This window comes from Grampus griseus (assembly GCF_964374135.1).
Source record: "Grampus griseus genome assembly, chromosome: 10".
In the NCBI taxonomy this organism is placed as follows: Eukaryota; Metazoa; Chordata; class Mammalia; order Artiodactyla; family Delphinidae; genus Grampus; species Grampus griseus.
The window spans coordinates 10,245,592-10,264,415 of record NC_139004.1 but is presented as its reverse complement, the minus strand read 5'-3'; the positions used below and the strand labels follow the sequence as shown (position 1 = coordinate 10,264,415).

The window sequence follows — 18,824 nt, the reverse complement described above, 5'->3', positions numbered from 1 at the left end:
ACACGCGATACGAAGACAAGAGCTGCACACACGGAGAGAATGGCAAAGAAATGACTCGATCGTCACCCAAAGGGGGTTCGTTTTAGTTTTGCTTCTGCTCTTTGAAGAGATGCAAATAATCCAGGTTCCTTTTAAGTTAGAAAATACAAAGAGAAAACACATACACGTCATTCATAATCCTACTTCTACCAAGATTATCGCTGTTCGCATTCTGATGTATATTCTTTCAGGCTTTTCCCTACGAATATATATTTATAAACATTCTTTACAAGAGCAGGGAGACCAGACCAAGTTTTACAAGCCAGCTTTCCTTGCTTAACCGTCTATCGAGCACATTGATACTAGATTCAACAGTGGGACGCACTCAAGAAATACCGGCTGAATGAACACACACCCGTGAGAGGCCGCTTCTGCTTTTAGAGATGTGTTAGGAGAATCTGAAATGTGCATGCCCTTTGTCCCATTAATTCCACTTCCAGGAAATCTGCCCTCAGGAAATAACTTGAAGAGCCTGCTAAGAGTTACATCTAAGGACATTCATCATAGCATTGTTTTAAAATATCAAAATCTGAAACAGCCTAAGTGTCCAACAGCAGAGGATTGGTTAACTATGTCCTTTTACATCCATACAAAGGAACACCACCACGCAGCCTGTTAAAAGGTGACGTGGATTTGGACGTACGGGCATGAAATAGGCTAAGTGAACTGCTATGTGAACAAAGCAGCTTCCAAGCAGGACATACAGTATGAACCCACTTTCAAATTTGAATATGTCTACATCTACATAAGCAGAGGTCTAGACCAGGGTGGGTCAACTCTGTGTAAAGGGCCAGATAGTAAATTTTTTAGGCTTTGCAGGCCATGCAGTCTGTCACAAAGACTCAACTCTGCTATTATAGTGTGACAGCAGCCACAGGCAATACATAGAAGGAAGGGTACGGCTATGCTCCAATACAACTTTGTTCCCAAGACAATGTACATCATAGTTTGCTCCCCTCTGGTCTAGAAGAGATCACACCAAAATGCTAACAGGGACTATTTTTGGATTGTGGAATTATTGGTGATCTCTAATGTCTTCTTTATAATTTTATACTTTTTTGTATTTTCTCAAATTTAATAACGAGCATGTGTTACTTTCAAAATCAGAACCAATAACATGCTCTTTTCATTATTTCTCTTCTGGGGGGAAAGGCTTTGAGAAGCCCCAGACATGGTCTTCCCTAGTTTCATATTTTGAGATCGTATCTTATTCACCGTTTCTTAGTTTTTCTGTAGGGCACCCCCCGACTCTCAACACACCCTTAAGAAAAGGAAGGAAGGGAGGGCGGAGGGGGAGAGAGGGAGAAGGAGGGGAAGAGGGAGGAAGGAAAAGAGGGGGAGGGAGCGAGGAAGCAACCCCCACCCCCACCCCCCCGCCTGGTGTTTCAGAGCCTCCCGAGGATCAGGGACGGGCATGACCTACCACGAGACACAAGTCACAGAGGGCCAGCTCCCTGCCAGCCTCCTCCAGGATGGCAGGGTCCAGGTTTTCTCCAAACCACACCACGTGAGGTCGCAGCAGGCCCCCGCATGCTGCCTCTTCACACCTGGAAGAGTGTCATCCTTAAGCCAACCCCAAGACCTGCTCTCAGGAAGATCTGCCCAAGTGGATCGGGGACAGCCAGGAGCTGCACCAGGGCCAGTCTGTCCAGGTAGGTCATTCTGAGCCTTCCTATCCCCCATCCCTTCCCTCCAGCCCACATGAGCTTGTCCTGAAGGTGTAGTTCTACCTGCCCTTATGAAGTTTCTATTCTGTCTGGATGCACCGGGTTGACGTGCTGGTGGAGGCGTTTCAGCCAGGCTCGCTCTTCTCCTTCTAAGCAGCTGTCTCTTCCCCAGCCGCTTCCCCACGGTCATGGGCACGGTCGTGCTCACGGTCAGCCAGGCCCAGGAGGAATGTACTGGGCTGAGGTTTGCCTCTAACACGTCAACTGCTTGCTAATTTCATCAGTGACCTCCTTCTTTCTTCTCTCAGATTCACCTCTCTCTTGCCCTGTCTCTAGCCAAGTTCTCCAGCGTCAATTCCTAAAAATCTCTCATCTTTCACTCGCTACTACCCCAGGTCATCTTATAATTTACCTTCTAAAATAATCTCCCCCAAACACCGTTTTCATCATATTAATCTCCTACTCAAGATTCTTTTAGATCAAAACTTTCAGATCAAAACTTCAAAATTTAGTAATGAAAACATTCTTTTAGAGCAAAACTTTGAATTTAGTAATGGAAACCCTCATTAAGAAAAATAAAAAAGGTTAAGTCAACCAGGGAAATACTAACATAATCGCTTTTTAGAGAGTAACAGTGTACTTTCACATATTCAGTGCTCTGATTAGTCCTGCAGTAAAGGAAACATACTTTAACTTCGTTCAATCTAGCGCTTCCATATTTATTTGAGCACATGACATCTTTTTTTTCAAGTAATGCCTATAACTTCACATGGATCTAGTGCTCTGAGAAACACTTTTGGAAGCGCTATTTTAATGTCTAGTTTTGAAAAACTGACATACAAGTTTTTTGTTGTTGTTACTCTACAAAAATTCTATTTGGCCCTACAACTTCACCTTTGCAAGACCTCCTCCTGCCTCCGTGACCCTGGATTGATAACTCTGAAGATTAGGAGGAGGACAGAGAGGGTAGCAGCCGAGGCTTATGGACCAGTTAGTCCCGGGATGCCAGCCTCTACGCCTCGTGTACACTGCTAAGTGTCTACCACATAACAGCTGCTGAAACTTTCACACCTGAAATGATCCCGCCATAACACACAGGAGAAAGGGAGACGAGACAGAAGCACTTCTCTTAAGCCTGGCTTGGTTCACCTTTTGTCCTTTCGCCCTTGGCCTCATAGATTAGGGCTGTTTTCGGCATTTGCACATCTAAGAGGCATCTCACCAAGTGAACTTGGATTTTGACTCCTAATTTTCTTTTTTTTGCAATCTGGAACACCAAATACAGATCAAAGATTTTTACCCACCGGGGAAGTTCCTCCACTGGGATTCTGGCATCTTGAGTTTCAGGTTCTGGAGCCCTGAAGTAAATAGTATCAGAAAAGAAAGAACGTCACTGGTGTAATCGAAGAACAATGAAATAAGATAACCCAATGAGACTGCCTCTTTGCCTCGCAGTATATGGTACAAAACTCCTAATGAATACACACTGACTTAGAAGGGTACTAGGAGGATGGACACCAAACAGTTGATTACCACTGGTTCTACCTCAGGAGAGGGAATTTGTATGTGGGAAGCGGGTGGAGTACCTGTTATGCTAAGGAGAGTTTCATGATTTGCATGGTATATGTCATCCTAGTTGGAATCATCTGCAATGACATTATGTTAATAAGTTACATGGATAATTTATACTGATTTAAAGTAGCCAGGTAGAATTTTTCTCAATATTCTGAGTCTACTCTTAATTTTTTGCCCTAATTATAATAATAGTAAACGTTCATCATAGAAATGTTGGAAAATTCAGAAAGATATATATAAAGAAGAAATCAAAATTGTCCATAATCTTACCACTCCTGTTAATATTTTGTTGTATTTTCTTCTGGACTTTTATCTATATAAAGATACGTCAACATGGTGTGTGTGTGTGTGTGTGTGTGTGTGTGTGTGTGTGTGTGTGTGTGTGTGTGTGTGTGTGTGTGTGTGTTTAAATACAAAGTTGGGATCATACTGTATAGAGTTAGATTCCGTTGTTTTCACTTCACATTGTAAATTGTGAGCAAAACACCTCTTTGATCATATAGCTGTACTGTACCCGGTTTCATTTCGCATAAATATCCACGGGCATCTTAGATGAATGTTCAATTTCTTTGCATTTATATTCAACTTAAGACAAAACGACACACGGCTATTCTGAAGTGCAATATAATTACCCTTTTCCTGATAAAGCTGGACAAATTGGACTCTTGTAATTCTCAGCCACAACTCCACAAGAGGTACATCGAGTTTTAAATAAGCTACCTGAAAAACAGAAGTTAAACAAGACTGGAATTTAGTATAATCAGGCGCAATTGTCTCCACGTCTAAAAGGGTACGAAATAATTTTGTTTTATACATCGTTTTAACAAATGGGCCTACCCCAGGCATCGCAGGGAACATAATAAAGGCATGCAGTACTACTGAACAAGCCAGAACATCTGCCCTCCTGGACCGCATAACCTGTAGGAGAGAGAGGCGGATGAAATAACTCACTGCGTGACTAAGGAGCTCTCTGATTGCCCTGATGTTCCGGTGGAACTGAAATAGTCAGTTGGGCAGAAGAAGCCAATCTAACCCTAAGGGCAGGATTTACTAAGTGTATGACTGATAAAGGCTCAATAGCTTGGGACGTGCTTTACAGAATCTTAATTTTGACTTAATAAAGCTTGAATCTTTTCTACAAAAGCAGCTCAATAAATAATCAACTAACAAACGAAGAAAGTAACTGTTAAAACTAGCAATGACTTATTGAGCTTAACCAATAAAAGGTGATCTCAATTCACTAAACAGTCACCCCACGCCCAGTGTTGAGCACGTCACACTGCGGTGGACACACACTGTGCCATTCTGGCCAGGACTCCTTCTTTGGGGAGCCACCTCTCCTCTATCCCAGGCCAAGCTGACGGAGCTGTCAGTCACATCCCCAGATACGAGCTTGGGCACGAGTTCCAGACCGGTCCCATCGTAGCAGCCTATCCTTCTAGCAGCAGTGTCTGGTCAAAAGGGAGGTATGTGACCCAAGCAAGGCCATCCAGAGACTTATTTTCTGAGGAGACAGCTACACTAGAGGGAGCCTGGAGCCCCACTGGGTCACTGCTTCTGGGAATTCCACAATTTGAAATGCGTTTCTTGGGATTGAACTTTTGTAGACTATTGAATGCCCTTGGGGAGAAATTCCTGCATACCCATTTATGCTCTTGTATGAATGAACTGATCAGATTTTCGGCGAGAGCAAAAAGGGGAGAGGATTAAGAAGAGGAAAGAGAAGGGTGTCATTAAGCGCAGAGAAGGGAAGCCAGAGGGATCCAAGACAAGCTCCGCGGTGTCACAGACCTGCTGGGCTCATTGCAGCGAAGGTCACTGAGCTGGAAGCTCCCTAAAGGCTCGAGGGCTGAGCAGAAGCACAGCCTCGGCGGACGCTGCCCATCGGGGACACAGGGACAGTAAATGGTTCCCCCGGGGATGCCAGGCCTTTCCGGAGCTGGATCCTGCTGAAGCCACAGCGGTTCAATGGCCCAAGCCTCCTGCTTCCGTCAGCCCAGCTTGGGGGGCTGTCTGGGAACATAAGGCCCCTCAACAGGACACCCAGGGAGGGGAGAGCACATAGCAGAGCAGGCGGGGCTTCTCCAGGCAGGGTGGTCCACATTCCAGACACCTGGGGTCTTGTTAAGATGCAGTGGGCCCAGCTGGGACATGGCAGCACCTGTGTTTTCAGGTCTGGTTCCCCCCTCCCACGGAAGACCGAGGGTCCCTCACCATGGATTTCCAGAAGGTTCTTGGTGCCAGCCTTGCGGTGCAGCTCGTCGATGTTCTGCGTGATGACCGTGACCCGTCGGCCCTGCCTGCCCAGCCGGGCCTCACACTCAGCGATGGCCAGATGACCGGCGTTGGGCTCCTTGCTCTGCACCACCTCCCGCCGGTAGTGGTAGAACTCCCACACCTGGGATGGGTTTCGGGCAAAGGCCTGAGGGGTGGCCAGGTCCTGGGGGGCAGAAAGAAGGCAGGGGTCAGGGAGGGAAAGAAGCTCTGATGCTTCAGAAGCTGGGCGGCAAGGCTGCTGCAGCCGGCGGGACACTCCCAGGGCCCCTTTGTTCTAAGCAGAGTGGCAGCTTCGGGAGGTGCCCACAGGGACACGTCCGTGTAGGTACATGTGGCGTGGCAGCCACAGGGCGGGGCCTGGGGCTCACGAGGGACCTTGGAGAAATCGGTTTAACTTCCCCAGTGATGACGCAGGGAGACTGCAACCTGCCTCATCTTCCACTCGAGTAAGTTACGAACGTGAAGTCGAGTAACCAGCGGGAAGGTAATTGAGTCTGGAATCCAGTTTTCCATGGAGCTCCACGTTACAGGATGCCAAGCTCATTTATCCAGGAAGAAAAGTAAAATGCAAAATGCCCAACTGAGGTATAATGGCCATAGTTGAAAACCTCGGTTTTTATAACTATAATGATAGGTACACACACACACACACACACACACACACACACACAACTAGACATATAAAAAATAGTATATACATTATAGTAACAGGATATGTATAAAATACATATTTTTAAAGTGCGATTCCTCTTCTAGGAGAGGCAGATCTCATCGACGGTGGAAGAGCAGTGTGGTCCGCAGCTGTCTGGGGCTGGAAGCTCGGGGGAGGGGAACCCTTGGCAATGACTGAAATGTTCCATAAACGGATTGAGGCAGGGTTGGGATTATGTATTTTACTATGAAGGTCACCCTTCGACCTGGTGGTAAAGTCAGCCTGCATCGGAGGAGCAGATCGTCATCTACATCAGCCCTGTACCTCCTTCCTTCCTGTCCCCACTTAGACCTCCGGTGGCCCGAAGCGGTCACAGGCAGCCCATGAAGCTGCAGCCCTGGAACACAGGTGGACTCAAACCGTCGACTGACTTCTTTGGGTCCCCACAGACCCTGAGCTGCTTTGACACCACCGACCACCCCTCTGGAAGGCCCTCCTGATGCCCGCTGAGCACCCCCGTCCGCCCCCACCCCGCCCTGCTTCTCAGACCCAGGGACTGCCCTCCACAGCTGCTCCTTCTTGTGGGACCCTAAGGGCCCTCTGCTCTCCTTTCTCCCCTCCCTCACCTTTAAGGTGATGATCCCCAGACTCGCCCGGAGGGCAGCAGAGAGGTGACAAGACATCCTAAACATGTGCCAGCCTGAGACATTTAATCGGGAAGGAAGGGCAGATTCATTAACCCTTCCCTCGGTAAGAAACTACCTATGAAATCTGGAAGTCATGCATTGAAGTAATTACTCATGATTGCCTTCTTTCGACCAACAGAAATCTGCTAAGCATCTACATGTGCCAGAGTTCTGGGAGCTGGGGATAGAGCGATGAAGAAAATAGGCACATTTCCCTGCCCTCCAAAACTAGGGATCTCCTGGGCCAGGGGGAGGGGAGGAGACTGCCTACAGGGGCCTTGAGGGAATATTCTGGGGCACAGAAATGTTCCACACCGTGATCCTGGTGGTGGCTGCACCACTGTATACATTTATTAAAACTCACTGAATTGTACACTTATATTGGCGAATTTTATTGCATGTATGGGGTTGGCCAAAAAGTTTGGGTTTTTCCCAATATATTATACCTCAATAAAAACTGAATTAAAAAAACTGCATGCGACCTAGGTCACAAAAAAAAAAAAAACAAAAAAAAAAACAAAAAAAAAAACTGCATGCCCCCAGAGAACTTACATCCTAATGACCTTCATGTAAAGTTTTGAGCATCAAGGCCTAAGCCTTTAACAATTCAACACTGTTTTTCACATGAAAAGTTCAGAGAAACTTTTTAAAAATGTGTAATTCTTAATTTCAACATCGATAGAAAAGTAATGAATTATGCTAACCAAAGTTTTCTGGTTCCACTTTAGTTACTGGAAGAAACCCAATTGTTATCTGAATAAGTGCAGTCAATACATGCCTAGAAAGAAAGGAAAGAGGCTGCTTTGCTTAAATCTGAGATCTTAATCATACGGACCGTGTGTCGATGCCAAAACAAATGGGACAAAAGGGTCATGGTAAATTTCAAAACTTTCCTCTCTGGGTGTCAGGAGTAGGTATAGGTTGCGAGTCAAACACTATTATGGCTTCATGCAGAAGAGCCTCTCGCTGTTGTGGAGACATGACTAACCTGAGCCTTCCATCTTCTCCAATAACCTCCCGCTCCTCTGAAAGTCGGTACCCCACTCTCAGCACTGACGCCAGCCCCTGAAATGATGACTATGTGCTTGGCTTTTGCAAAACACTTCCGGAAGTCAGCCATACCTAGAGGGAATAAAACCTTGGTCAATTCAGTGCACCATTTGGACATTTACATCCCAAATCAACTGCCTGTATTTTGAAACTTGACCTTGCGTGAAATTATACTTTAAGATGAGCAAATGAAAATCCTTCTCGTACCATGAAGACGGCCCCAGGCACCTGATGTGTGAGTGTTCAACGTCTAAGAAAGAGATAGGGGCTTGGGGCGCACAGCACTGGCCCTGCATCCCACCCCATCTCCCGCAAGCGAGATCTTATGTGAATGACTGACCCTCTGCTATCCTGGGTTTCCTTGGCTGTTTCATGTGCACAATAGTGCCTTCCGTAAAGGGTGGCTACTATGAGGATTAAAAAACGCTAATGGGGGCTTCCCTGGTGGCGCAGTGTTTGAGAGTCCGCCTGCCGATGCAGGGGACACGGGTTCGTGCCCCGGTCCGGGAAGATCCCACATGCCGCAGAGCGGCTGGGCCCGTGAGCCATGGCCGCTGAGCCTGTGCGTCCGGAGCCTGTGCTCTGCAACGGGAGAGGCCACAACAGTGAGAGGCCCGCGTACCGCAAAATAAATAAATAAATTTAAAAATTTAAAAATTTAAAAAAACGCTAATGGACGGGGTTGCACCTTCCTTCTTAAAAGTAAAAACAAGCTTGTGTGTGTGTGAGGACTGACCTCAGGCCCGCGGGACCCCAAAGCATTCCCTTCCTTTCCAATTTCACTTCCCTTTGAGGATCTTGCTAATCCCAGCTTCGCTCGGCATCACCACCGGGGTGAAGGTGAGGGCCCCTCCTCTGTGAATAAACGCTCTGTCCCAATCTGGATCCATGACCTTCTCCTTTATAGCTCGAGTCAGAGCTGGTCTTTACAACAAGACGTCCCCAGAGACTTGGGGTAACAGAAGGGAACTGAACACAGAGAATAACACGACAGCAGGGAGTCGTGGTCACAGCCTGTGGCTTGCGCTCCAGGATGCAAGGCCTAACCCTGCACCTCCGGGCATCCTCCCGCCTGACCTCAGACCAACAGGGGCAGCAGCCCTCCTGCCGTGAGGGCTCACGGTGCCCAGGCGCCGCACCAAGCACTCGATGAGCATCGCCGCCAAAGGTGGACTTTGGTCCTGAAACGAAATGTCATCCATCGCCAGGCTTGGAACTGCCGTCGTTTCTCCGGGCGGCAGAGATGAGGCCGAGAGCAACGCCCTCTCTCCCAGGCGCCGCGGCTCTGTGGCCCTCGTGCCTGGGGTGAGGAAACGCCACGGCCCCGCAGGCCAGGCCTAAGCAGTGCCGCAGAGCCGAGCATAAGCTGCGGGGGAAGAGACTTCCTCCAGTGCCCCTACCCGGAGAAGCGAGTGTGGACCAGCGCGGCCTGCGGCTGGCCTGGGCCACCAGGGCAGGGTCTGCCGGGCACAGGTATCTTCCAGGAGTGGCCAACCTGCGCTCAACCTGCAGTGGAAGCAGGCTGCTTGGCTGCTGGAACAGGCTCTCTGGTCTCCCTCGGGAGGAATGGCAACCGAGGCTCATCAACCCTCGGACTGATCGAGCGCCCCTGAGACGTGGAACAGGCGAAGGAGGAAGGGAAGGAAGACAGTGGGATGGGGGCTCACAGACAACAAAGTGAACGTTAAACGGAAGGCGACGTCATTGCGCACCCTAGGCTGGTGATGTGCATCTTACCAGTTTCTCATACCTGGTGGCTCCTCCAGGCAGGGCGGGGACCTCCTCCCCCTTGTAAGCTCAGAGCTGCCTCTATGGCTAGCCCAGGACAGAGAATCTCAAAAGAGGCTCCAAATCTCTCCTCCCCTTCCCTTCCTCCCTGACGACTGGCAAGAATAAACAAAGAATAAAAGCAGAGCCTCAGAAACAGAAGATGCAGAGGCTCCGGCCCCCTCTCCCGCTCGGTCCTGGAGCTCTGGGACCATGCTTTCAGCAGCACAAGCTCAACGGGATGAAGACGGTCTAGGCACACGGTGCCCCTGCGTGCAACCAGCCCGGTGGCCTGCCAACCACACTAGCGCTGCCTGAATTCGCACGCCTTTCAGAGACAGACCAGTGTGAAAAGCAGGGCCCACGAAAGCTGTCCAACCAGGAAGAATTCAGAAAAAGAAACCCAGTCTGGGTGGGTTAGAGGTTGTAATCCGATCTAATCTCCTGAAAGAACAAGATGCTTAATAAGAAAATACATCAGTACTTTTCTAGGAACTATTTACATGACTCCTGGATTCAAAACCTACAAACATCCTTACGGACCTAAAGTTCACCCATAGAACTTTACCCTAGAGGTCTTTTCTACCTCAAATGTAAACTCTGTCATCCTACTGATGAATAGATTCGTAGGTCAGAGTTGACCTGCAGGTTTTTGTCAGGTAGAGATACAAATCATTTCTGTCTGGTAGAAAATTTAACCCCATAGTACCCACAGCACGATCACTAGCTTTCTTGCCCGGCCGAGAGGTGAGGGGTTTAAAATACAAATCATGTGTGAAAAGCTTAAATGCAAACATTCTGAAGAAGCAACAGAATGTCTTAAATGGACTTAACTTGGCTACTGAGAGATAATTCTGACCCTGTCCTAGAAAGGGCTTCCCTAAGGACAACAGGACAGAGCGACCTTCTCCGCCATCCTGCCCCGTACCCACTTCAATACAGACGTTCCCCCTCACGGGCTGGAACTTTCAGGTATCTCAAATTCCACTGGAGATGAGAGGGCAGGCTGCGAAGACCTACTTGAACTTGGACGAGCCATTGTTAGGCAAATCTTGGTTTGTATAGAGGCTGGAGGTTTCAATCCACAATGCAGCTGGGAAAGTAAACGGCTTGGGACAATCCGGAGAGGTGGCATCAGGTTCTCTGCGTCGCACTAATTATTGAGACGGGATTTAGAAAAATCACAAAACAAAGAGAAACAATCAGAAAATACTGGTATTTCTGCAAATATACACATACACACATATATGCAAAAGAATGCCCTTAACAGAAATCTTCTGTAAATTTTCAGGGTGTTCATCCTCTAAACCAGCTGTTTTCATTGTGTGTTCTCAAGCGCTCCTAGGTGCCCAGAATAGTGGTTTACAAAGTATGGTCCCCAGACCAGCAGCAGCAGCATCCCCTGAGATCCTGTTAGAAATGCAAAGTCATGGGCTCCACCCCAGATCCACTGAATCAGGAACTCTGGCAGTGGGGCCCATCTCTGTCTCCGGGTGATTCTGATGAGTGTGCGAGTTTGAGAACCACAGCCTCAGAGACTTGGGAAGGGGTCAGATGGGAGAACTCATTTGAAACACAGCTTCTGATGCTTTCAAAAAGGTATGAAAACCACTGGCTTCTCAACTTTGCATCAAAATATAGCTTCTATGAGAATGTAAATTCTGAGAACTGAACTAGGCAGGGAAGATATGCGCTATGACAACAAATAGGGTTAAGATGACATCGTCTCAAAGAAACTTGCGAGTCTTCAAGCACATTTAGTAAATCTTTACCTATCCGAGGAGTTATATAAAAGAAAAACAGACACAGAGAAAGGCAATATTCAGATCCATGACATCAAAAGGGTAACTGACATAGCTGACTTCTATCTAGTGGATCACACTGTTGGCAAAACTCAGGATTAAAGGTCTGTATATACAGGAAAAATAGAAAAATAACACATTTCCCAAAACTTTCCAATCCCCTTGGAGGACAACCTATCAAAAACAAATGCATTTTCCCTTTGACTTAGCACTCCCAAGTCTGGGTAGTTTTACAACAGTGACACTTGCACACATCCAAAATGACACATCTACAGGGCTGTTCTTTAGACTACTGTGATTAACAGCAAGAGACTAGAAACAACCTACATGTCCATCTGCAGGGGATGAGTTCAATAAACAATGACACATTCACAGTATGCAACATGGCTGCTATAAAAAAAGAATGCACGTATGACTCTACGTATATGATATTCTGGACTAGATAAAACTATGGGGACAGAAAACATATTAGTGGCTGCCGGACCAGGGAGGAGTGAATACACAAAAGGGCACGAAGGGATATGGGGGAGTGACAGAATTGTCCTACATCATGATTGTGGTGGTGGTTACATGATTGTGTTGTCACAACCCATAGGATTCTGCACTAAAAAGGTTAATTTTACTGCATGTAAACTATAAAATGGTTTAAAAATAAAAATAATGGGTTTCAGTTTTGCAAGATAAAAAAGAGTTCTGGAGAATGGATGCACAACAATGTGAATGTACTTAACACGACTGAATCGCACCCCAAGTAACAGTTAAGATAGTAAATTTTACATTATATGTATTTTACTACAATTAAACAACAACAACGACCCAAATGAACAAAGTCTAATTCAAAGTCTGATTAAATGTGATTTGCTGGCTGACCCAGTATTTATAAGCAGACAGCTCGCTGGCTTCAGAAGTGAGTGTTGCTATCAGTAGAGCAGAGGGTATTCAGAGAGGTTAAAAATAAATGTCTGGAAGATGAGCCTCCAAACTCTGTTAGTGCCAAATCAGATTATTTCATTCCATAAATCTTTCCAATGTTCAGATTTCACATGTTAAAAATAAAAAACAGAATGAGCTGTCCCCTCTAATCTGATAGAGATTTCCAGAATAGGGGACAAAAGTCAGGTGTAAATAGCGCCTTGTAAGAGGAAGGAAGGGGGATACAAGTTATACCATAGTACTTACTTGCATTTGTGTTTAAAAAATAAATGGAAGAATTCCCAAGAAATTAGTAACAAGAACTGGGGTGAGAAGTAGGATGTATGGCGACAAGAGTGGAAGTGAGGATTTTCAACCTCACTTTATATATTTATATATTGTTTATATATTTTGTTTATATATTGTTTGCATTGTCAGTGCTCTCCAGCAGAAGTCTAGAACACACCTGCAGCTGAGCAAGTGCAGGGACGGAGCAGCTCACGGTGAGGAACTGCAGGTGTCCCGGTGATGTGCTGGGAAGGATTTATTACAGGATTTGGGCTTGTGTTGGGTAAAGCTGGGGAGGGTCAGGAAGGAGGCTTTGATCTGGATTGGATGCTGTCAGGAAAAAGTATACTTTAATTGGATAATTCAGTGAGTGTGATCTAGGAGGAAGGAGAGAAGTGAGGCTTGAGCTGGGATTGGTCAAGAGGCAGCAGCCCTCCTATTAGCCAGGGTAGGAGGGTGTTTTGCCATTTTAGTGGTTTAGACAAAGTTCTCATTTATGTCTGGGTTCAGACCTAATTATGGAGTTGTCTTATTTTTGTCCGGATTCATCGTGATCACAGGGTAGCCTTGCCTGATGTTGGTGTTCTGTGAAATTATTGATGTTCAACAGGCCTAGCAGATAGTGCCCGGTCTAAATCTGGAAGCAAACCAAATGTCTATCAACTCTTAAAAGGGTACACAAATTGTGATTCATCCATACAATGAAATCTTATTCAGCAATAAAAAGAAAAAACTGGTAATACGTGCAACACGGATGCATTTTCAAAGTATTACACAATAGTAATACGACAGTGGAGATGCCTGGCAGATACGACCTTAACCAAGTAACCAAAGTTAACATCACCAGTTCTAAGACATACTGACGTCATCTACCTCCCTCATACTACTTCATCTTCGTCTATCATATGATGCCATGAGAAGAGCAAAACGTCACTTGGGTGGTATTTTTCCCCAAAATGCATTAGTTCAATTTAATTGTAAGAGAATATCAGACAGACCCCAACTGAGCAAGCATTCTATGGCAAAGTGGCCAGTACTCTTCAACAAAGCTATCAAAGTCATGAAGGATAAAGACTGGGGACATGTCCCAGTTTGTAGACTAAGGAAGCATGACAATTAAATGCACTGTGGGATCCCGGACTGGATTCGAGACATGAAAAGGGACATTAGTGGCAACATATGAAGTGAGCCAATTAGTTAACGGTACTATATCAATGTAAACGTCCTAGTTTAGATCATTGTACTAAACTGAGTAAGGTGTTAACCTTAGGGGAAACAGGGTAAATGGTATATGGGAACTCTGTATACTATGTCTGCAACATTTCTATTAACCTAAAATTATTTCAAAAATAAAGTTGCTGGGCTTCCCTGGTGGTGCAGTGGTTGAGAGTCCGCCTGCCGATGCAGGGGACGCGGGTTCGTGCCTCGGTCCGGGAAGATCCCACATGCCGCGGAGCGGCTGGGCCCGTGAGCCATAGCCGCTGAGCCTGTGCGTCCAGAGCCTGTGCTCCGCAATGGGAGAGGCCACAACAGTGAGAGGCCTGCCTACAGCAAAAAAATAAAATAAAAATAAAGGTGCTTTCTTTTGAAAAAAGGAAAGCATTATGCTTAGTGAAGGAAGCCAGACCTAAAAGGCTGCCTACTGTTTGAGACCATTTATATGATGTTCTGAAAGGGCAAAACTACAGGTACAGAAATCACCTCCGTGGTACCCAGGGACTGAGGGAAGGGAAGGCAGGTAGGACCAGGGAAAATTCTATGTCTTTATTTTGTGGTGTTTTTACAAAACTCATAGACTGTGTAACAAAAGGGTGAATTTTACAGTATATAAGTTGCATTTCAATAAACCTCACTTAAAAACAACAAGAAGCAAACAAACTTTCAAGCAAACAAAATATCAACAAATTTTCACTGTAACCTGTCTCTGCTTTAATCAAAAAGACTGGACAAGTAGCTTGGAATTCTGAAAAAGAGAGTAGGTTAGAGAAAAATAGTGTAGTGTTGGTTTCCAGAACAACCTCAGGGGACAAGACCCTCTTCAGTCATGAGGTCAGAGGCAAAGATAGTGCCAAAAAAGGCCCCTGGCTGACAGGCTGCCAGGGGGAGAAGGTGGGCAGGCTCAGATGCCCAGTGGCCAAGGAGGGCCACTCTGGTGGGCAGCCTGCAGACTACAACAATGGGGATGCCCGACTATCCTGGAAAGCCCCCCAGTGCTTTATTTAAAGGAAGCATGAGGAAAACAACTTGGCAGGATTTTCCACCAGCACGGGCGTAAGCTTCTGACAAACTTCAATTGATTTGGAAAAGCTAACTACTTGAACACCTCAATAACGGTGTAACTATCTACAGTTTATGCTTTATTTTTTTAACTATGGAAAAATTTAAACATATACAAAAATAGAATAGTATTACTAACTCGTATGTATGTTCCCATCACTCAGCTTCAATAATTATCAAGAAAAGGGGTTTTTCTCACATCCAGCTGAGGCTTTAAGATGTTGTCATAGCTGATAAATGTTAAACTTGCCCATCTTGATGAACACTGTAAAGATTAATGTTCCCAAAACTGCTTCACTTTACTAAAAGCTCCTTCTATGTTGCATGAAGTTACTTATGCTATTTTGTGCTTAATATGTTCCGTTATTTCTCTCAAAGATGTTTGATTGCACTGTTGCTTTCTAATATTTAAATCTGGAGACATCAATTTGATCCAGAAAATTATTTTCTTCCTCTGTTAAGTTTTTAAATGTTAGAAAACATTCCCACTTATTTTCAAAGAATTCTAGACCAACTCCTGAGTAAACTGTCATGTTTTTTCTTAGACATGAGGTAGGATTTTTAAAGTCATTAAGCATTTAAAAGGATTTAAGGATTTAAAATCCAATCAACAAAGGCATCAACATAAAGCAATTGACTATACTGCTATATGTACAGCTCTTCTGCATGAGCGTCTAAATAGTGGGTCTTCTGCTGGACAGCTGTGAAATGAAGGCAAATCTTCATTCTACTCTGAACTTAAGTACTGAATTTGTTGCTAATTATAAAGAGTTTTCAAAAATTTGAGATTATTAAGAAGGAGTTTTTAATTAGAATTGACAAAATTAAGACTTGTATTATCTGGGTAAAATGTTATTAATTTTTCATCTAAGTTTTTCTATTCAAATGTTCTCATTATTGAGTAATAATAATTACTTTCACCATAATACTGAACTCAAAATAATAAAATGGAAAAAAGTTTTCCTTGCTCATGTTTCAATATTTCCAAAAACCACTAGTATCTAGATTGTTTGTCTAGGAAATGCAATGAGCAAGTACTTTGGGGGAAGACAGCTTTAGTTCTCATCTTATGTGAATTATAATGTCTACTGACATACACATATATCTTATATATATATAAAAACATATATATGCATATAAACATACTCATGAACTGTATACAATTAAAATACTTCTAAATATGTATATTCTTTTTATTTCAAATCTTTTATCATACTAATTTATTAGTGGAGTCTAAGTTTTTCATGTCTATCCGAAGTAATGCATCAGTGAGATAATTTTGGTCTTGTGGGTTACAAAAACTAAACAGGTCTACTGCCTGTTTTATTAGTCATCACAAGATTTTTTTTTTTAAATGAATGTAGGAATTGTTTTGCTAAATTTTCCATTAACTTACAAGATGTTCTCCAAGTCTCTCAGTAAATGTGAAAACAAAGGAGAGATTAAGAACAAAACTTTTACACGTTTTAGAACAGTGCCACCTGAAGTTTATCTCCATGATTGTAAACGCTCAGAACATAAGTCTATTTTCAAGATGCTACCTCAAAGTATTCATCAGAAGCATCCTCTGTGCCAACACTTATCTGCGTTTCTGAGGGATCAGGGTGGGCAGTGGTTCTAGCTTCTGCAAGCTCACATCCCGATTCAAGTGCAAAAGCAAATACCTGGGTGGTGCGGTGGTAGGGTAGAAGGTCCCCACTGTGCTGAGTCAGAGGAGGAAGAACTCAGGTTATCTGGTCCAAAAGCCCTCAGGGGTGAAAAATGCCCTGGGTGAAGCCACCAATTATCCTGCCTTGCTTTTACCTTCAGGTGGGAAGAAAGGCCTCAGGAGACAAAAACTCATTCATCACAGTCATTGGGAGCTTTCTGGGTGCAGGATAGGTGCCCAAACACTGATATTACTCTGGGTGAATGGCAGTACCTACTTAACCAGGCTTTCTTGTGAAACTGGAAACTCACCTACCCAATTAGAAAAAAAGAAAAATGTCTCAGGTTCCCTGTTGAGAAAGGGGGCACCCCACCAATTCTGAAAAACACAATAAATGTAAGGTTATATTAGGAATTCGAGAAAAAAAATTTACAGAACATTAATTTAAAATACATGATAATGGGCTTCCCTGGTGGCGCAGTGGATAAGAATCCGCCTGCCAATGCACGGGATACGGGTTTGAGCCCTGGTCCGGGAAGTTTCCACATGCCGCGGAGCAACTGAGCCCGTGCACCACAACTACTGAGCCTGTGCTCTAGAGCCCGCGAGACACAACTACTGAAGCTCTGCGCCTACAGCCCGTGCTCTGCAACAGGAGAAGCCACCGCAGTGAGAAGTCCGCATACCGCAACTAGAGAAAGCCCACGTGGCAGCAATGAAGACCCGTCGCAGCCAAAAATAAATAAATTTATTAAAAAATAAAATACACAGTAAGTACATTGCAAAGGAACTGCAAAAACTTACACAGCTGTTCACTAAATACTTTTTGAACACCTATGAGCTAAATAAATGCAATGCTCTAGCCCCCTGGTATCGACACTGGCAGACTCACTCCCTCTCCCCTACTACCACCTGCTCTTGTCAAGGTCACCAGCCTTGCTAAACCCAAGGCTCCTACTGGATCACGTCTCCGGAAACCACTTCCTCCTCCCGGCTTCCAGGCGCCATCCTCTCCTGGTTTTTCTCCTACCTCGCTGGATCTCCCAACCTCCCAAGGCTTCAAGATGGCGCTCCCACCTCACACAGCCAAGCCCGAACTCCGGAACTTTCCCCAAAACTTCTTCCTACAAAGCCTTAGGGCACCATCCTCCTTGATGCCCACTTCTCCTTTCCTTCAGCATCTCGCACCCACAGCTCAGCAAATCCCGAAGGCTGCAGCTTTACACTACGTGCGGATCTGGCCGTTCCTCCCAGGCCCACCAGCCGGCCTAGGCCACCCCACATCTGCCACCCGGGCTGCTGCAGTGCCCAGAGTGACTCTACTCCAAGGGGACGTCCTGCCTGGGGCCCCCGGGGTCTCCCCCTTCACAGCAGCCTACCAGGCCCACCTGCCCTGGCCACATGACTTTCCGACCTCGTTTCCTCCCCTCCCTCGTCTCTCGGCCGCGCTGTGCCGGGAAGACACAGGGCCTCGGGCCTCCGCACGTGCGGCTGCGGCCGGGGCTGCCTCCCGGGTCCACCCGCAGAAGTTGGGCGCACTCCCCTCCCCCTCGCGCTCCTCCCCCTCCTCTGCCACCATCTTGGACCCCGGAATCGGCGGGTGCTTTCAAGCCGCGCAGGCGCGCCGCTGGCCGGCTGGCCCCGCCTCCGCGTCCGGCCCGGTGAGCCCCCGGTCCACACCCAGCCGCTGAGCTCGGCCCCGCGGGAACGCGTGCTCTGCCGGACCCCAGGCTGGAGCCCAGGAAGGCCGCGCAGATGCCGGCCTGGCCCCGGCGCAGACGCACCTGCAGCAGGCCCGAGCGGCGGCGGCAGCGGCGGCGGCTCTGGCGCGGGGACTGGACGACGAGGCCGGGGGGCGGGACGACGAGGCCGGGGGCGGAGCGGCTTGACCCACGTGGCCGGGCTTCCGCGGCCCCTGCCGGAGACCCACACCTGGCCGGGTTCCCGAGCCTTGGGGGGGCATTCTTTGGGCCTGTTCATCGTCGAACAAGATTGTTCTTTTGCATTTCTTTCTTTGGGGGCCGACCGGCCCGGGGGAGGGGACAGGATCTTACTTCGCCTTTGTGAGCTTCCCAGATGTGTTGTGAACGACGAGCTGCTTTCCTCCTTGAGCCTGCAGCCGATCGCACAACTTTGCGACAGAGCACTTGGAATTATAGGTGGGCTTCCTCTGAGACGCTATTT

General features: G+C 46.4%; 1 protein-coding gene across 9 annotated transcripts in view; it reads right to left on the bottom strand.

The window, feature by feature from the left end:
* SIRT5 (sirtuin 5) overlaps positions 1-18,486 on the bottom strand; it is a 28,374-nt gene extending 9,888 nt beyond the window's left edge. The window contains exons 1-9 of one of the 9 annotated variants that reach the window (XM_082664830.1): positions 16,796-16,932; positions 16,657-16,695; positions 10,734-10,866; positions 7,885-8,018; positions 5,496-5,721; positions 4,119-4,199; positions 3,914-4,001; positions 3,011-3,064; positions 1,463-1,586 (exon numbers count right to left, since the gene is read on the bottom strand). In XM_082664830.1, the coding sequence (XP_082520956.1) occupies positions 1,463-1,586; positions 3,011-3,064; positions 3,914-4,001; positions 4,119-4,199; positions 5,496-5,721; positions 7,885-8,018; positions 10,734-10,848 (822 nt within the window). In that variant the 5' untranslated portion in view covers positions 10,849-10,866; positions 16,657-16,695; positions 16,796-16,932. The other 8 variants (XM_082664829.1, XM_082664831.1, XM_082664828.1 and 5 more) reach the window with 8 other exon arrangements.
* Positions 18,487-18,824: the final 338 nt, after the last annotated feature.